General features: G+C 40.3%; 1 protein-coding gene across 1 annotated transcript in view; it reads left to right on the forward strand.

Moving 5' to 3' along the window:
* Positions 1-16,971, forward strand: part of LOC138303991 (uncharacterized) — a 692,211-nt gene that overhangs the window by 605,185 nt on the left and 70,055 nt on the right. The window contains exons 9-11 of the mRNA XM_069243614.1: positions 6,950-7,040; positions 10,877-10,963; positions 12,434-12,586. Of these exons, the coding sequence (XP_069099715.1) occupies positions 6,950-7,040; positions 10,877-10,963; positions 12,434-12,586 (331 nt within the window). The remainder of the gene's footprint in view (positions 1-6,949; positions 7,041-10,876; positions 10,964-12,433; positions 12,587-16,971) is intronic.

A 16,971-nucleotide genomic window follows, 5' to 3' on the forward strand; every position in this document is an offset into this window, starting at 1 on the left:
GTATTTAGAAGGCAATCAGTTCTTAGCTCACAAAGCAGCTTTAAGACTGGACATAGCACTGAGTATCCCCTCCTTGTTGTCACTGAACGTCTTAGAGGCACACTAGATAAGGATAGGCCTGAGACCCTGGTCTTGCTCCATCTAAAAGCTGCATTTGATATGGTGTGTCATAAAATCTTACTTCAACGCCTAAGAGAGATTGGCATAGGTGGTACTGCTTTGGAGTGGTTTGCCTCGTTTCTTGCAGAGCGTTCTTTCCAGGTCATTGTTCCCTCCTACAGTTCTCAAACCCATTTTCTATGCCATGGTGTGCTGCAGGGCTCTGTGTTAAGCCTCACTCTATTTAATATCTACATTCAACCACTGTCGCAAGTAGTAAAAGCCTTTGGCATCATGTTGATATCCTATGCAGATGACACCCAGCTTGTGCATTCTTTTTCAGATAATTCTAGCTCTGACTTGGCTCTCTTTTGGAGAGACAAGCTTGCTGTAGCTAAGTGGATGAACTCCAACAGCCTAAGTCTGACTGCCAATAAAACAGAAAGCATGGGACTCAGCACAGACCTCCTTGTTAGGGACAGAAACTGGTGGTCCTCCTCATTGAGCTCTTCCCTTACCCAAGTCCACAGTAAAAACATCTTGGTGTTTTGATGGACTCTAATCTAATGTTTGAAGCACAGGCAAAAGCAGTATCAGGTACATGTTTCGGTCTCTTGCGTAGTCTCAAACCTATACCTGACTTTTTTGCCCTAGATATTCATCGGTCATTGTGCAGGCAGCCATTTCATCGTGCTTGGATTAGTGTAACATCTTATACCTGGGAGCCAGTAAATCTGAAGTCCATAGAGTCCAAAACGCTGCATCCAGGGTGTTTTTTTCTGCCCTGCCTCTGACTAGCTGTATAAACTACACTGGCTTCCTGTGGAGATCTATGTGTAGTTCAAAGCCCTGGGCAGAGCCAATAAAATTGTGTTATCTCAGGTGGAACCCTTTCTGGCAAGTTTGATGACCTTCTACCATCTGACTTGTCCTCTGTCCTCAGCCAGTTTCAGGCACGTGGTTGTTCCTCGCTTTGAGAGAGTACGCCTGGGAGGTCGCTAGTTTCGGGTCAAAGGCACTTATCCATGGAATTCTCTTCCCCTTGCTAACAGGAATCTCCACAATCATCTCTCTTTTAGGAAAGCCTTAACAACCTGCCGTTTCTTGTCTTGTATGCTTGACGTCTTTCTATTCTAAGGCTTTTTTCAGTTGGTCATGTTTGATGTGTGTCGGGTCTAACGTTGGGAAACCCTATTTACGGGCAGCAGTGTCCTTTATAAATTCATTATCATACCATAAAAATTCAAGTGAACTGAGCCTGAGCTAAAATGGTTTAATGTGGTAAATGAAAGCTTAGATTTGGAAATATACAGTGACCCTAGTGTGGAAATTCCAAGGGTGCAGGGAAAACAAGACTTTACTGTTTTAATTGTTATTAATCTCTGCTAATCTAGCTCCCAGCCTCCACATCAATTGCCTAATTTTCTTTAATGGCAAAATGACACATCTCTTGTTCATAATGCAACTGTGGAAATAGACGCATCAATCAAAAGGAAGGGGATGCAAACAAAAACTAAATTTGTGCTTTTATGATGTTTACAAGGGCACTTTAATTTTCAAAAAACAGTTAAGTTCTTGCTACTTTGTAAAGACTACGTTTCAGAGCATGGTTAAGAAAATCATAAATGATCCTCAATATTTACCTCTCATGTTGAGGTTTAAACAAGGAGGGGTCCCCAAACAAAGCACTAATAAAGGTTTGCGTGATAACCTGAAAAACAATGGCCCATATTTATACTTTTTTTGCGCCACATTTGCGTCATTTTTTCTGAAGCAAAAGCGGCACACACTTAAAAAAATATAACTGTATTTTGTAAGTTTGTGCCACTTTTGCGTCAAAAAATGACACAAATGCAGGACAGAAAAGTATAAATATGGGCCAATGTTTTTTAGAATGTTATTGGCTCACATTTTAACACTTGGCTAGGTCAGGCTTTTCCAAAGAGTAGATTGTGAGCTACTGGTAGCTCCCCAGCTTACCCATAAGCAGCTCTTCTATCTGCAGCCCAGAATAATGAATAACCAGAATAACCAGCTTTTGCTTGGTTGAATTGTTGTTTGCCAAAATTGACTATTCCATACCAAAATGCATGCATTGTCAGAGCTCATGAGCTGATGTTTGGGGAGAGTTATAATGTTAACTTGCCAGAGGCCTTACAGCTATGACTGTTTTGTGTTACCCATGTAGATCCTTTCTTTATTGGCAACGCTTTTTTGACTACTGCAGAGAACCATGCCTGATTCACTGAGGTGATCACTGCTGGTAATCTTGCATATGGTGGCCACTAATGTAATCTTGTCTGATGTGGTCAGGATTAAGATTCAAAGAGCATTTGCAGCTCTGAATAATTTTCATTGACCATGATTAGCTTACTACAGAGAAGTTTGGACACCCTTTAGCTAGATATTTAGGAATATTTCTTCACTTGTGCACAATGTGATGTGGCTGGCCCTTGTGGCTACCACTGCACTCTTGAAAGGGTATGTCCCACAGCACTGATCATTTGTTGCATTTCCAAGACTTGTGATTGCATTACTTGGTCAAACTTGTTGGTGAAATAGTAGGCTCTGTGTCTCCTGTGTTCTGCAACTGGCCTATTAGGAAGTTTTACTGTGACATTTGTGTCACAATTTACTTCAGGGTTATCTGAAAAATATACCCCAAAAAACATAATTATTGTGGGGAGATCAGCATATTAGCACTTGAACCAAGATTATTTAGGGCCTGGTTTAGAGTTTGGCGGATGGGGTTACTCCGTCACAACTGTGACAAATATCCTGTTCGCCGTTTTATGATTTAATTTTATCCTATGGAAATTGTAATACAGCCGACAGAATATCCGTTACATTTGTGACGGAATAACCCATCCACCAAACTCTAAATCAGGCCCTAAATTTGCAAACAAGGGATCTAGACCGTGGTTCTTAGCCTGCAGTCTGGAGAGCCATGGAGATCCACAAGCCTATTCAAGGGGCCTGTGATTGCTTAAAAAGTGTAATTATATTAACAAATGTGAGACCTGACAGCCTTAGGGTGGTCATCCCCCAACTTATTGCCTGCCTCCCTCCACTTTTCTGACACTGTTTTTGCTGGCTTTAGGACTTTGCCCACCCTACCACTGCTTACTAGTGCTAAAGTGCGTATGCTCACTCCCTTAAACATCGTAACATTGGTTCGTCCCTAATTGGCATATTTGATTTACTTATAAGTGCCTAGTTAAGTGCATTACATGTGTCAAGGGCCTGTAAATTGCATGCTACCAGTGGGCCTGCAGCACTGATTGTGCCACCCACATAGGTATCCCCTTAATCATGTCTCAGGCCTGCCATTGCAAGGTCTGTGTGTGCAGTTTCACTGCCACTCCCACTTGGCATTTCAAAGTACTTGCCAAGTCTTAAACTCCCCTTCTTCTACATATGTCACCCCCAAGGTAGGCCCTAGGTAACCAATGGGGCAGGGTGCTATGTAGGTAAAAGTGAGGAAATTTACATATGTGTTTTATATGTATTGGTAGGAAAACTCCTAAATTCGTTTTCCACTACTGTGAGGCCTGCTCCTTCCATAGACTAGCATTAGGACTTCTCTCATATACTCTTTGAGTGTTATATTCTGATCTGAAAGGGGTAATCAGGTCATATTTAGAATGGCCAGAATGGTAATGGAAAATCCTCCTTACTGCTGAGGTGGATTTTCTATTACTATTTTAGAAATACCACTTTCAGAAAGTAAGCAGTTCTCTGAATGTAAAACCACTTGTGCCTTACAGTGTGTCTCCAATCGACGTCTGGTCTGTGCTGGTTGACAGTTCCCATGTGCATTTCACCCAGACATCCACAAACATGGGACACTCAGTCACATCTGCATTCATCTGCATATTGAGTGGGTCTTCCTGGGCTGGAAGGGTGGAGGGCCTGACATATATTTTAAAGGCCAGTGGCCTACCATCACACAATGGGCTTCTAAACCCCCTACTGGGACCCTGGCAGACAGGACTGAACTGAAATGGGAACTTGGGTACTTCAAAACAACTCTTTGAAGTCTCCTCCACTTCAAACACATTTTTGAGTATATAAACTGGGTCGCTGACTCCACCATACCAGACACTTTTGGACCTACACCTGCAGCCTGTCAGAGGAGCTGCCTGGCTGCCCAAAGAACTCATCTGGACTGCGTTGAAGAGAAGGAATGATGCCCTGCTGTTGCCCTGCTACCCTGCTTCCCTCTGACTTTGCTGAGAAGGACTCTGCCTTCCCCAAAAGTGCTCTCCAAGGGCTTAAATTGAACTTGCCTCCTGTTTTCTGAATTCTCAAGGCCAAAAATATTTCACCTCTTCAGGAAACTCCTTTTCTGTCTAAAATTGCTGCACCTCCTGCCGAAATCAATGCGAAGCCTGCATTGCGACCGAGAAATTGCCACAAAGCAGACCGGAACGATGCAGTAGCGACTTTCCAACTGAAAATTCGATGCAGCGCCTGCTTTGTGAAAATTTGACGCATCAAATACCAGATTGAAGCAGCGCCCGTGACTTCTTACAGCGCATCAAGGATTCCCCCCGCATCCCTAGGTGTCAAAATATCCCCGCATCACAGTCAGGAACCAAGGCTGAGCACCGAAAAGTGACGCAAAACCGTTGCAGCATGGAAGGAAACAATGCATCGTCTGGGCCACGTCAGAAAATTCAATGCAACATCATATTTTCCCACGTATCTCCTCCTCTGTGGTCTCTGTTCATAGTTATTTTTGACGCATTCCAGGTACTGTGTGTAACAAAGAGACAACTGTTTATTTCCAAGAATTAAGACTCTTTTAAACATTTTAAAAATGATATTTCAACTTGTGCTTATTGAATATTTGTCGTTTTTACCTTATTTTATTCAGATAAATATTTTCAATTTTTCTAAACCTGGGTGGTGTATTTTTGTGGTGTTTTCACTGTGTTACTGCATGAGTTATTGCACAAATACTTTTCACATTGCCTTGTAAGTTAAGCCTGACTGGTCAGTGCCAAGCTACCAGAGGGAGGACACAGGATAATTTAGATTGTATGTAATTTACCCTGACTAGGATTGTGGTACCTACTTGGACTAAGCTGTATACCTCTGCCAGCTAGAGACTCCATTGGTAGCGACAAATTATTAAAGTGTATATAAATGAAGCAAAATGTAGACCTGAAAAATGTAAAACATTCTCCATATGTGAAAGGGTTTAAAATTGGAGGCTTAAAGTGAAGTTAGTATCCTTAGATTGATTGATGGGAGCACTGCAAGTGCATCAAACAGAATAAATTATGGATGATGAGTTGCATCAATTGAATTTACAAAAGATCCAACCTTCCAATTACATTTTTCATATATATTTGTGAATTAAATAAAATATTTATTTACTAGTCTATTTGTTTGATAAATTATTGTTTTTTATACTTGTTATGCATTGTTTTGCCATTCAAATTATTGGAAATGTTTAGGTTGGGTCCCCGGCTTCCTGTAATTACTCAGTGGGGGTCTTGGGATTCCAATAATCATTCATCAAAAAAGTGATGCTAATGTGGCTATATTATGGCACAAGGGGCTCTTAAATCTTCCCCTTAATCCGCAATCAATTGTATTTTAATCATTAATGGATATTGTATAGTAATACTAACCCTAACTGTAAAATAAACATAAATACATGAATATAAATTACAATAATGGAATGTTGACAAATTAATTAAAGACACTGAAGTGGATCAGGGCTAACAGTGTCTGATATAGGCCTTCTGCTCCAAAAATCCAATGTTTGTGTGTTTCTTCGTTTTCAATTTAGAACATTTTATTCCCTTATACTTACCTTACACGTGGTTTTCCTGGTGCTTTGACTGAAGGGATGGTGTTACTCTGTAAACGTAGCCAGTGCAGCAAAGATGTGGCAAAGTAATGGTAGGAAATACATTATTAGTGAAAAGTTAAGTAGGCCGAGTAAAGGTTTTCACTCTCCAGTGCTGAATATCTGAGCTGTGGAGGGCTCAATTCACAAAGTTCCTATATAACTACTTATACATTTGAATAAATTGTCCGAATTGTATCAGACTAAAAAATGGAATAGGTAATCGAGGTCAGTTAAAAGCGCTGTTGATCTCTTTGTATTCTGAAATCCATAACATTTCTGCATAGGGCACTATTGTGTACAGTTCTGAAATTAGTGAAAAGAACATGTGTAGTTTTCCACATCCTCTGGGTGAAACCACACCTGGGTGCTCTGTCTCTACTTTCTCCCTCGAAACAAATGTAGTTATGCTCTTGGCAGGAGGAAGACCAGCAAAGTGGTTGTGAAACACACAAACATGCACCTTTGTCAGTGTCCTCTCCAATTTGCCGGGTCCTCTCCCCAGGACATTCACGATCATGCCACTAACCATAGACTTTAGGCTCGAGAAATTCAATCAATTTTCACATGTGTTAGTACCACATAAAATGCAGAAAATATTATATTGTTCATTCATAAATTCCTGTAAACTGTATTTAGTAGAACAACGTTGTTTGATAATCAGGCTGCAGAAGATCTAAAAGAAAGATTAAAACAGGAAAGTCAGGGCTTATAAACTTTTTTTGAATTTGTTTTCTCACGGTAAACTAGTGAGTCATGTTTATAATATTATACCAATCCTGCACTTTTAAAGAGAAGAGCATAACTAATATGTTCTTCATTAAATTGATATCGCTTAAAAATAAATGCCTCATCAGAACATATTTTATGTGCAGTAACACATTTTTTACTGTTAGCTATTAAATTTAAGTCGATTCTAACAATGTTTTCTAATAAGGACTATATGTGAGGACTATATAGCACTCTCATTTATAATTTGTTCTGCAGGTATGTCCCAACCGCAAATGACATTAAAACGTACCAGTCATTTAATGGCCAGATATCTGACCTACACATCGTAGATCAGTTTATGCTTGAGGTAAGGATATTGACTACTTGATTACTGATAAATATTCCGTTTTGAGGTAAGAAGGCTGCATTTTAGTATTCAGAAATAAATAATGTAAATCTACACGGAAATATTATTATTAATCGATTGAGTCTTTCTGTTCTTCTTTTTTTTGGCAGTCTTTGCAATTTTTCTTAAAAGACATTTTCACTTTCTAAATGTGTCCTTTTCACTGGCCCATCATTTGTTGTATTTTACATAAGACATCGCCAATTTTTCAGTATTAATCATTGTAAACACATTGGCATTGCAAATCATCTTATGGTTTCAATATTTGAAAGCAATACAAACTCAGTAAATCTGAAAGTTTTGAGTCACTGGCTTGAAGGAGTTTAAAACAAAAATCAAAGGGACATTATTTTACCCAAGAAGGGACAAGTCACACTGAAAGGACAGGCATCTACAAGATTCCAAATTCATACCTTGCACTGATTCTCACCGAAAGAACATTTTGGCCAAAAGGTGAAACTCTCATCAGAAAAACACCAGGAAAACCTTGTTCAACTGGCCAAAATGTCAACTCACAGGAAAAAGCATGCCTCAGAGCCATACAGTGATAATTGGGGCTTTTAAAAAAAAACATTGACAAGATTCTAATGCCTTAAATAAGCTTAGTTTTTTTTTAACTAAAACGCTATGCATAGCATTAATATGTATTCATTAAACACTGACCTTTTGATGAAATAAATAATGTGGCACAATGATCCTGATTGTTTTATGCCCATAAATATTATACATATATTTTATTAAAAAGCTTATTTTTGTGCTGCAAGCATAGATGTCTGAAGAGAACTGATAACCAAGCAATGCCAATATTTAAATTCAAACAGACATTTACAACTGTAGATAAATAGTTTCCATCCATGTAGTCCACTGACATTTTTAGCTTTTTGATCATCTGATTTTTGGAACTTTGCTGTGAGTGAGTCTCACTGCTCAAGTCTTACTCACAGTAATTGCATGATAATTGGACTGCATATATTTACAGTGTCCGCCTTTTAAGATAAGGCATCTCCAGCACAAACAAGGTGAGGGGAACTGGGCTGGTTACATGTAAACATGCATGTACAGGTGTGTGGACATATGTGCAGGTTGGGCTTGTTAGACTACCATCATGCACAGCCTGGTAATTGCACACAGGTGTCCTGGCGCTGAAGGGACTCTGCATGGATAGATGCTGACCTGGGGTAGCCTTATAATATGAATGGGCATTCATAGACATGCCAGTAGGGTTTACTGGATTACCTGCAGTTATCTGTAGTGTCACAGGTGGAAAAGTATCTGACATTTATGTTAGGTAGGGGTGGAGCTGAAGCCCTCAGAGGATCTCTGCAACCAGAGCACTTGTTGGCACCATAATGGATTGCCCCACAATCCTATGCAGGAGGGTTGGGACAGGGGTGGAGGGGTGATACGGAATCCTAGGTTTGGTCCGGGATAACTCACATCAAAGCTTTCTACCCACACTTAAAAAACAATGCACAAGGGAGAGACAGTGAGCAAGACCCTGGACCTTCATCTGGATGGTGGTAATACCATTTACAGCTGGAGGAACAAGTCACCTGATCACTAATGGACTGAGGGCTCTGCAACTGAACTTGAATACTAAATGTGTCTCCCCAGGGCTTATGACACTGATCCCCCCAACACCCAGGAAAGACTAGTTGAGGGGAAACCTGGAGGTCTGTGGACCAGCAGGAAGAGAGGAGCACCAAGTACAAGGCAAAGTGGTAAGCTGGCAAAGGAGCCAGTAAAACCAGCTCCCCAATGAAAATACAATTGCCTGCTGAAAATGTCCCTGGTAACTAGAGATCACCTCCAGGTGAAAAACAAGCCCAGAATCAAGTAAATCAGCCTAATGGCTGTTTAAAGCCTGGTGTCACAGGGAGACTAGGTATAAAACAAAGAGTGTGGCGCTTCTCAGTATTTTTTCCAGATAGCCCCACTGTGTGTCAGTGTCCAGGATCAACGCAAGCTCCCTTTTTTTATGACTGGGGGGGTGCTCTGGTGGGATCTGACCTCAGACTCCTACTGGTGCAAAGGGCGTTAGGGCCAACACAATCTTAAATTGGACCTGGGATGCACCCTGGGCCTCTGAAGAACAAGACGGTGTCTAGGACCCCATCCCCGGGACCCAGGAGAACCAAGATCCCTCCTGCCACAGGGTAGAGCCAGGAGCAAATGTTCCTCGCGTACAGAGGAGTAGAGGGAGCTGCTGTCGCTCGTATGCCAACAGTGGACAATTTACTGGGAGACAGCTGGGCAGGGTGGGAGTGGGCTCCCCATGCTTCCCCAATGATAAGGATGGCTGTCGGTGCACTGGGTGGGACCAGGGCACCCAATTTTCAAAAAGCCCACAAAAGGAAAGATAGTGACTAGGAGGCTACAAAGAAAAACAAATGCGTCAGGAGCATCTCATTTAAAATTCACTGCTTCTGCAAGTAAGCACCTCATGAGTCCCTGCAAGGGATTTTACTTGATTATTTCTCTCTCCCACGGTGCCCCAAGGAGGTGTAGGGATGCACAAACCTTTGTAAGGAAGTGTATGGGGGTTGCAGGAGCGTAGCAGCCCGGTCTTGAGTAACTTTTCGCAATCAACCCTCTAACATGGACTACTAGTGGGTGGTGGTGTTGCTGCATTTCATGTTTCCTGAGAGGGTTAAAGACTCAGACATATGATGATTTTTAGTGTTTGCACAAGCCTCACATCCTGCACCATTAATAACCCAATTTCCTACACAACATTTTGGCAAATAGTAGCAGCAGCAACATTGTCCTGGGTTTTAGTAACATCCATTAACCTGATGCGCTGAGTTTTGAATCCAAATCATGATGACTTAACCTTATACCCTACATGCAAAAGATGTGAATACATTTTGTAATAATTGCACTTTTATTTGAGCAAATGAAGAGGGAAATTCCGTAATACTAATGGGATTCAAAACTAAGAATTGCAAGTTACATACATATTTTAGCGCCTGTGGTCAAGCCACTGAATTATCCACAAAATGTATTTTACTGAGCATGAGAAGTACATACTTCTACCACCACTGAAGTATTTAGAAACTGTATTTTCCTGAGCATAAGGGATTACATAGTTGTATCACAGCGTGTGTCTAGGACAACATGAATTAATTACAGTTTTTTCATCAAACTGTGAAATTAACAGATTTTATCTCCTATAAACATAATTACACCTCTCAGACTCTGTCAACAATAATTTACTTAAACCTTCGTTCAGGTGTCATTTGTGATCTAAAAATGGCAATTCCTGTCATTTATAATGTTTTTTCCTCACACTGAGGTTTGCCTTTCGTATTATGGAGTGGTAACACATGCCAGGAGTAATTTCCCAAGTTTACATTCAAAATCAATTATCACTATTTGAAATTGTTCATATTGTCATTACTTGCTAATGTATATCATCACACGGCCTTGAGGCTATTTCCGATATCTTTATTACATACAATTGTAATTTAATTAACATATACGATCGCATCAATTAGCAAAACCAGAGGGACGATGAGAGATTCGAATGCCTTCACTGTAAATTGGCTCGAGCAGAATCCCTGAAGGGATCACATTCGGGCTGATTGCTGGGTGGCTTAGTGTTCCAGCTGTCTGAATTTACAGCAAGCGATAACCTCAAAGCTGATTTTAATTGGTGCTTTACTGCATAGCCTTGTGTGAAGCATGGGCATTGCAAGCCTTTAGTAAATCCGGCCTCAGGTGAGAGTATCACAGAGTAATACTGTTGGCGTTTGTTGGTGTATCCTGCTATCAGCAGCTTTTCTTTTTATTTGCAGATGTGTAAAATACCCCACTTAAGCAGCAGGTTGGATCTTTTACTTAACGCAAGAGAGCTTCCGGTCTCCATGAAGGACCTCTATCCTGTAAGTGAAGGCAAATGTTTTGATCTTTTCTTGGATGCCAACTTGGTTTTGTTTTCAAGAGGCTAGGCTTCCATAGAAACTGGCAGCAAGAACATTATGCTGAAGGGCTGTTTATGAAATTATGTCGCTGGATTTGAGAGTGAAGATGTTTCCGTCAACCCAGTGACGGTGAACTGTTCCACTATGAAGCTGTACATACATTGGACCCTGTAGACATAAATGTCAATTCACCAAAATGGTAGGGATAGCGGAATTGACATCACACGCCCACTGACCTTCAAATTCACACTCACATGCATTATTCAATATTAGTGTAATTAAAACATTGAGAGAAAACCGAGTGGAGCCCGAACCAACGTCCATAAGGGTGAGCTGCCTCTGTGTAACTGGCACTGATTTTGCCACCTTTGAGGCCAGGGATCTCAAAGACAGTGCCAGGGGTCACAAGGGCAAGTCAAATGAGGTCCATGCCTGTAGATTGAAAGTATGATTTTTCAGAACCTTTATGGCTAGAACAAACAATACATTCAAACCGAACTTCAATTTTTTTTATTATTATTAATAAAAATCATAACAGAAATTATGAAATAAAAATCTATGTTAGCTTCCAATGTAGAGCAAACATTATAAACATGAACATTTAAAAGAAGAACAGACTAGTCATCAGTCACAGAAAATAACATAAAACATTACCCACAGTGCCATGGCATAGTATTGGGTAGAGTACTAAGGGGCACATTTATCATGGTCAGATTTATCAAGCCATGCAAGGCCAACTTGCGTGGCCCTGTGTGGCTTGATAATCTGGAGTAATTCTGGAGTAATGCAAGGCAGCGCAAATTGCTGCCATGTGTTACTCTGCCCCAGGAAGTTGTTCCATGGGTGGAGTGTCGGTGTTCCCATGCGTCAACTCATGGATTTTGGTGCACTGCTAAACTTATCAACATTGCTAAACATGGGAATGTGTTGAAATGCTACGCCGTCCCAGGAGAGGAGAAGCAAGGAGAAATATTTTCATTTCTCCTCCTCGTTGTTTCCTCTAAGTGTGCCGCATTCTGCAGCACACTTAGAAAGAGAAACATGCCTCAGAGAATTGTTTTTGTGCATGTAGGACCCCTTCCTGCACAAAAACAATCCTGCTTGCAAAGCAGGCGCACTTGCACCATGTTGCAAGGGTGCCTGTGTTGGCTCAAGGCAGCACACTCTGCCCCAAGGCCAGGAAAGGAGACAAATGTGCCATCTCACGTTAAATACAACACAGTCCTGCCCTTTCTCTTTCATGTATTGCAGCATAGCTAGGTGGCATTCTGCACTGCGAGAAATAAGGATACATCTTCCCCTAAATTCTGAAAGCGGTTGACGGTCAGTTTAAGTAGCAGGTGCAAGGAGCATGCATGTCCCTTATTTTTGATTCTCAGTGAAGCAATTTTTTAATGACGATTTTTTTATCCTAAACATGTTTATTTTCAGTTAATATCACAGATCGTGAAAGTCTGCCAGCAACTTCTGGCAAGTCAATCGTTTGTAGTAGTGCTGGGGTACATTCTGGCAATTGGAAACTATTTGAATGAGAATGCAGGAAAAGAAAAAGCAAAAGGATTCCGATTGTCAACTTTGGGAAAGGTATGTCGGAAATTTCTTGACAGAGAATGGGGGCCAATGTTTGCAGTTGATGAAATGTATTTTGAAATACTTTGAGTATATTGTTCCCAATATTTACTTTTCTTTGTTTTATTTATTGATAATGTATTTAAATTATATATATATATATATGTGTATATATATATATATATATATATATATATATATATATCTTATCAACGTAAGAGATATCTTAGTTTATTTCTGTCTTGTCTATCTCACTCTATTATGGCCGGCAAGCTCCACATGAAAGGAATGAGGAGAGAAGTGAAAGAGAATGAAGGGCTAGGGCTATTGGAGATCTGAAATCTGAACAATATATATATAGCCACTCTGTAGATATAGTTAGGATTTCCAGAAATAGGATTTCCTCAAACTTTGGCTTAGTAATAACTTTCTCACTGTTTGACAAATCTCTACAAAACTTTGCAGAGTGATTCCTTTTACTAACATTGTCTGATGATGAAAAGTTTCTTGGTGATTCATTAAGGGGGTGCAAAGAAAAAAGCAGGCTCCCAGTACACATTTTTCCCCCAAAAGCCTTTTGCATAGGCTTTTGGCATTTTTTGAATTTCCCGAAAATCTGTTCACTCGTGTTTCAGTTAAACGACACAAAACTTGTTGATATATTGGGGTGTGGTGTACCCCGGTACATGCCGATGACGAGGCAGTATATGTTTGACTAATCACTGCCTTTACAAAAGTAAAAGTATGCCATGTTTTTTGGTCCACACTTAGGGCCTCATTACAAGGTGATGGTCCGAGCTCCGTCACACTCGCATTGACGGTTTTACTGCCACACTCCAGGGGGTATGACTGCACAATTACAATTTTGCCAGGTGGACCTGCCTAAAGACTAATGTCCCCACCAGCATCATAGATCCCATAGATGACAGCAGTTGGGCTTGTAACCATCCATGGCAGCGCCGAACTCAGCTCTGCCTGGATGATTACAACCCCAGTTTTCATCAGCCTTTTGTGGAGGAATGCCATTGCCAGGTGCCAAAGGGGGGCCCCTGCACTGCCCATGGCATTGGCAATGCTGGGGCCCCCCTGCCCAGCAATATCAGAATGTGTACTGTCTGCTTTGCAGACAGTGCACATTCCATGGGTGCTGGTCTTCCCTCTCTGTGCTACAGTACAGTACTTGACTGTATAGGACAGACTGTCGGAAAAACTCTATTACAATGTTCCCGCCAGTCAGCCCAGCAGGAACATTGTAATAGGGCATGGGGTGGTGAGGGGGGGCTACCACCGGTATGACGGTGGCATCCACCCAGCTGCATTGTCATAATCAGGCCCTTAGTCTGTGTTGTGGCTTAGAAGTAGAAATATACTGTTATACTGGTTTATGAGTGCATTGGAAGGACTGAGCAATTGAAAATAGCAATTAAAAATAGAGAAAAGTAGTTTTATTACTTAATATATTTTTGTAATAGTTTACGGAGTACCACAGAAGATTTTATTTCAGCCAATGAAAAAAAAAACATGTTCTATAAATCATATACTCAATTTACGATTTAAATATGATAATTAAGATAGAGTACAAAAAATGATTTTAACAGCAGCGTGTTGTTACAACATTGAAATATAGATAAGCAAAGACAGCAGTAGAAAATAAGAAGTGACAAATGATAACTTGACTAAAAATAGACCTGTACAAAGATAAAAATGAGTAGAATAAACAGAAGTTAAAAGTTTATAAATAATCAATGAATAAGCAATAGACAGATAAAGTGCATAATAGTACAACAGCAGAAAGTTTAAAGAGATCTAGTTTGTATAAGCCATGCTGTAACCAAGTATTTGCTAATAGTAAACACAGCACTCACTCCTTGAGGTGGCCGATATACTGATCCTATGGGCAATTACCTTACTTTTAAAGCCCAATTTGAGGCACATAGGCCAGATCCATTTACATCTAAAGCCAGTGTAGCATCGGCAAAAAAAAAAAAAAAAGTGGCCAATATCCTGAGATTTGTACCCACATTTATTGTACTGAGAAGAATTTCAATGACCAGACAACCATTTGTTCTTAAATGCATTTAGAGGTAAGATACCAAATCGAATTTTGAGGAAGAGGCATTTTGCAAGAGAAAAGGATATCCCATTAAGAAATGCTTCAAATTATTGGAGTAGTTTGTAAAATAAAACTAAATCAGAAAGTGAGCTCAGTCTGGAAGAAAAGGTGCCATTGAGACACAACAGTTGAGATATTTTGCATTAGATTTTATAGTTGACAAGGATGTCTATATTATCTGGTGGCTCAGTTTGGAAAACCATACCTCTAAATGCAAGAACCACTTGCAAGAACCACTTGATCTTGTTGCCGGTGTCTAAATATTTCACGTCTAGAAGATCCAATCTATACTTGTTTAGATCTTGATGAGACCATAGTCTTGCCCATTACAAGAGAGGTTTAAGAACAGTCAGAAGTTTTACTTTCTTGAGAGCTGTATCAAGAGTTATGGGTATAGTAACCGCATTTGAAAGCACATTAAGTAATGCTTTATTAAACCTTTATTCCTTAGTCATCAAAGGAAAGGACCAAGATTAGAAAGACCCTTTACCTCTGTTCCATAGAGCTCCGCTGCCTGGGCTTTAGCCCTTTATACCTTCAAGGCTGGAGAAACCGCCTTAAATTGAGATTATATATGCATTTTCTGAAAACCAGCAGATCTAAGTTTGATAAGCCAACTGCTTTTAAGGATCTGTGGGCAACAGGCAAGTGAAATATCACCCTTTCACCCTAGATAACCAAAAGGCTTGAATGAAGCTAGAGGAGTATTGCGGAAGGGAAGTTTACTTTTACAGGTTTTGTATGGTCTAAATGTCATAAATGGTCTTTGCCCTCTCACATTGCAAAAACTTCTTGAATTTGGTTAGAAGGTTTTGAAGGCCAGAAGTGGTTCTTGCCAAAAAGAGGGTATTGTCCACAAAGAAAACAACAGGGATCTTATTACTGCAAAGTTTTGGGGCATCAGTGCTGCCATTACCCACTGATGTATAAAGAGAATTATGTTGGTGCCAACACATATTCTGGGCTGACCTCCCTATGAACAGATGTAGGATCAGTAAGTTTCCCACCTGTCTCTCATCTGACTTGAGCATAGGTAGATTGATGAAGCCTAATGATGGCATATAAATTGTGATGAGGAGCTCCCATATCACATAGGACTTTGCAAAGAATGTGCCTGGGGACCAGATCACAAGCAGCACTCAAGTCAACAAAGGCCATGTATAAGTGGTCTTTCAGGAGACTGACATATTGCCAAGTAATAAGGGAGAACCGTAATGCTTGATCAATAGTACTAATCCTACAATGAAGACCCGCTTTGAAAAGAGGAGTGGATTTGAAATTCATCCAACAACTCCTGGGGTTTAGCAAGAGGCTGGGAGCAAAAAATTAGTTTCAAATTATCAAGAGATTTAGGTCTCTAATTCTTAGGATTGCTCCAAAGGCCTTTCTCATACATTTGAATAATATTTAATTTGAGTGGCAATTAATACGTGTTGACGTCAGATTTATAAAGGTCTCCAGATATAGCATCAGGCCTTGGGACCACTCCAGAGTGTAAAGACTCTATGACCAATCGTGTGTCATATAAAGGACTGTAGTGTAGCCATTTTTTAATATAGCTTCATCTGCGTTAGCTTAACATATTAGGCCTCTGTGCACTTTGCCCTAGATATATTTTATTCAACCTCGCACTATTATTTTACAGTGACCAGTTTTACGGTCTTGTTTTTATTTCATTCTATCACACTGTTTAGCTTAGTTCAGCACTGTGTTCTCAAACAATGCATTCTTGCTCACTCTGTGCTTCAGTCAAGGCTACAGTCTGGTACATTGCTGGTAAACGTGCTAGAAGTTTAGTCTCTAGTGTTCGTAGAAAATACACATTCTTACGTAGGGACATTTTCTTGGAACATCTGCGTGTTAGTTATAAAAACACTTTTTAGTCCTAGTACACGTCAGAGGGAGATTCCGACCAGGAACCTACAACTAGATGCTGACTGCCCTGTTGCAGATGCTGATGCAGATTACAGGTCTTTGCTCAGGTATGAGGGTTGATGTCCTCCTGGGGGAACCTGAAAGGCAGGCTTTACATGCTGTGCTCAGACTATAACTAAGAGAGAACCTAATCTAGTTGCGCTATGATAGCCTTATTCTTGTGCTTCACTCTCATCATTACTATTTTCATCCTACTGTGTTGTATAGTTCTGGTTATTGCAACTCACGCTTTGCTATCTAAAATGCAGTCGTTTTATTAAACCAATCTTTAAAACCTAAACTGCCTTTGTCATTTATATATGAGACTGCACTGTGTATGAGAGAACCGGTTGTGACATGAGTGACCACAACT

The sequence above is a fragment of the Pleurodeles waltl genome, chromosome 7 (genome assembly GCF_031143425.1).
Source record: "Pleurodeles waltl isolate 20211129_DDA chromosome 7, aPleWal1.hap1.20221129, whole genome shotgun sequence".
NCBI classification, from domain to species: domain Eukaryota; kingdom Metazoa; phylum Chordata; class Amphibia; order Caudata; family Salamandridae; genus Pleurodeles; species Pleurodeles waltl.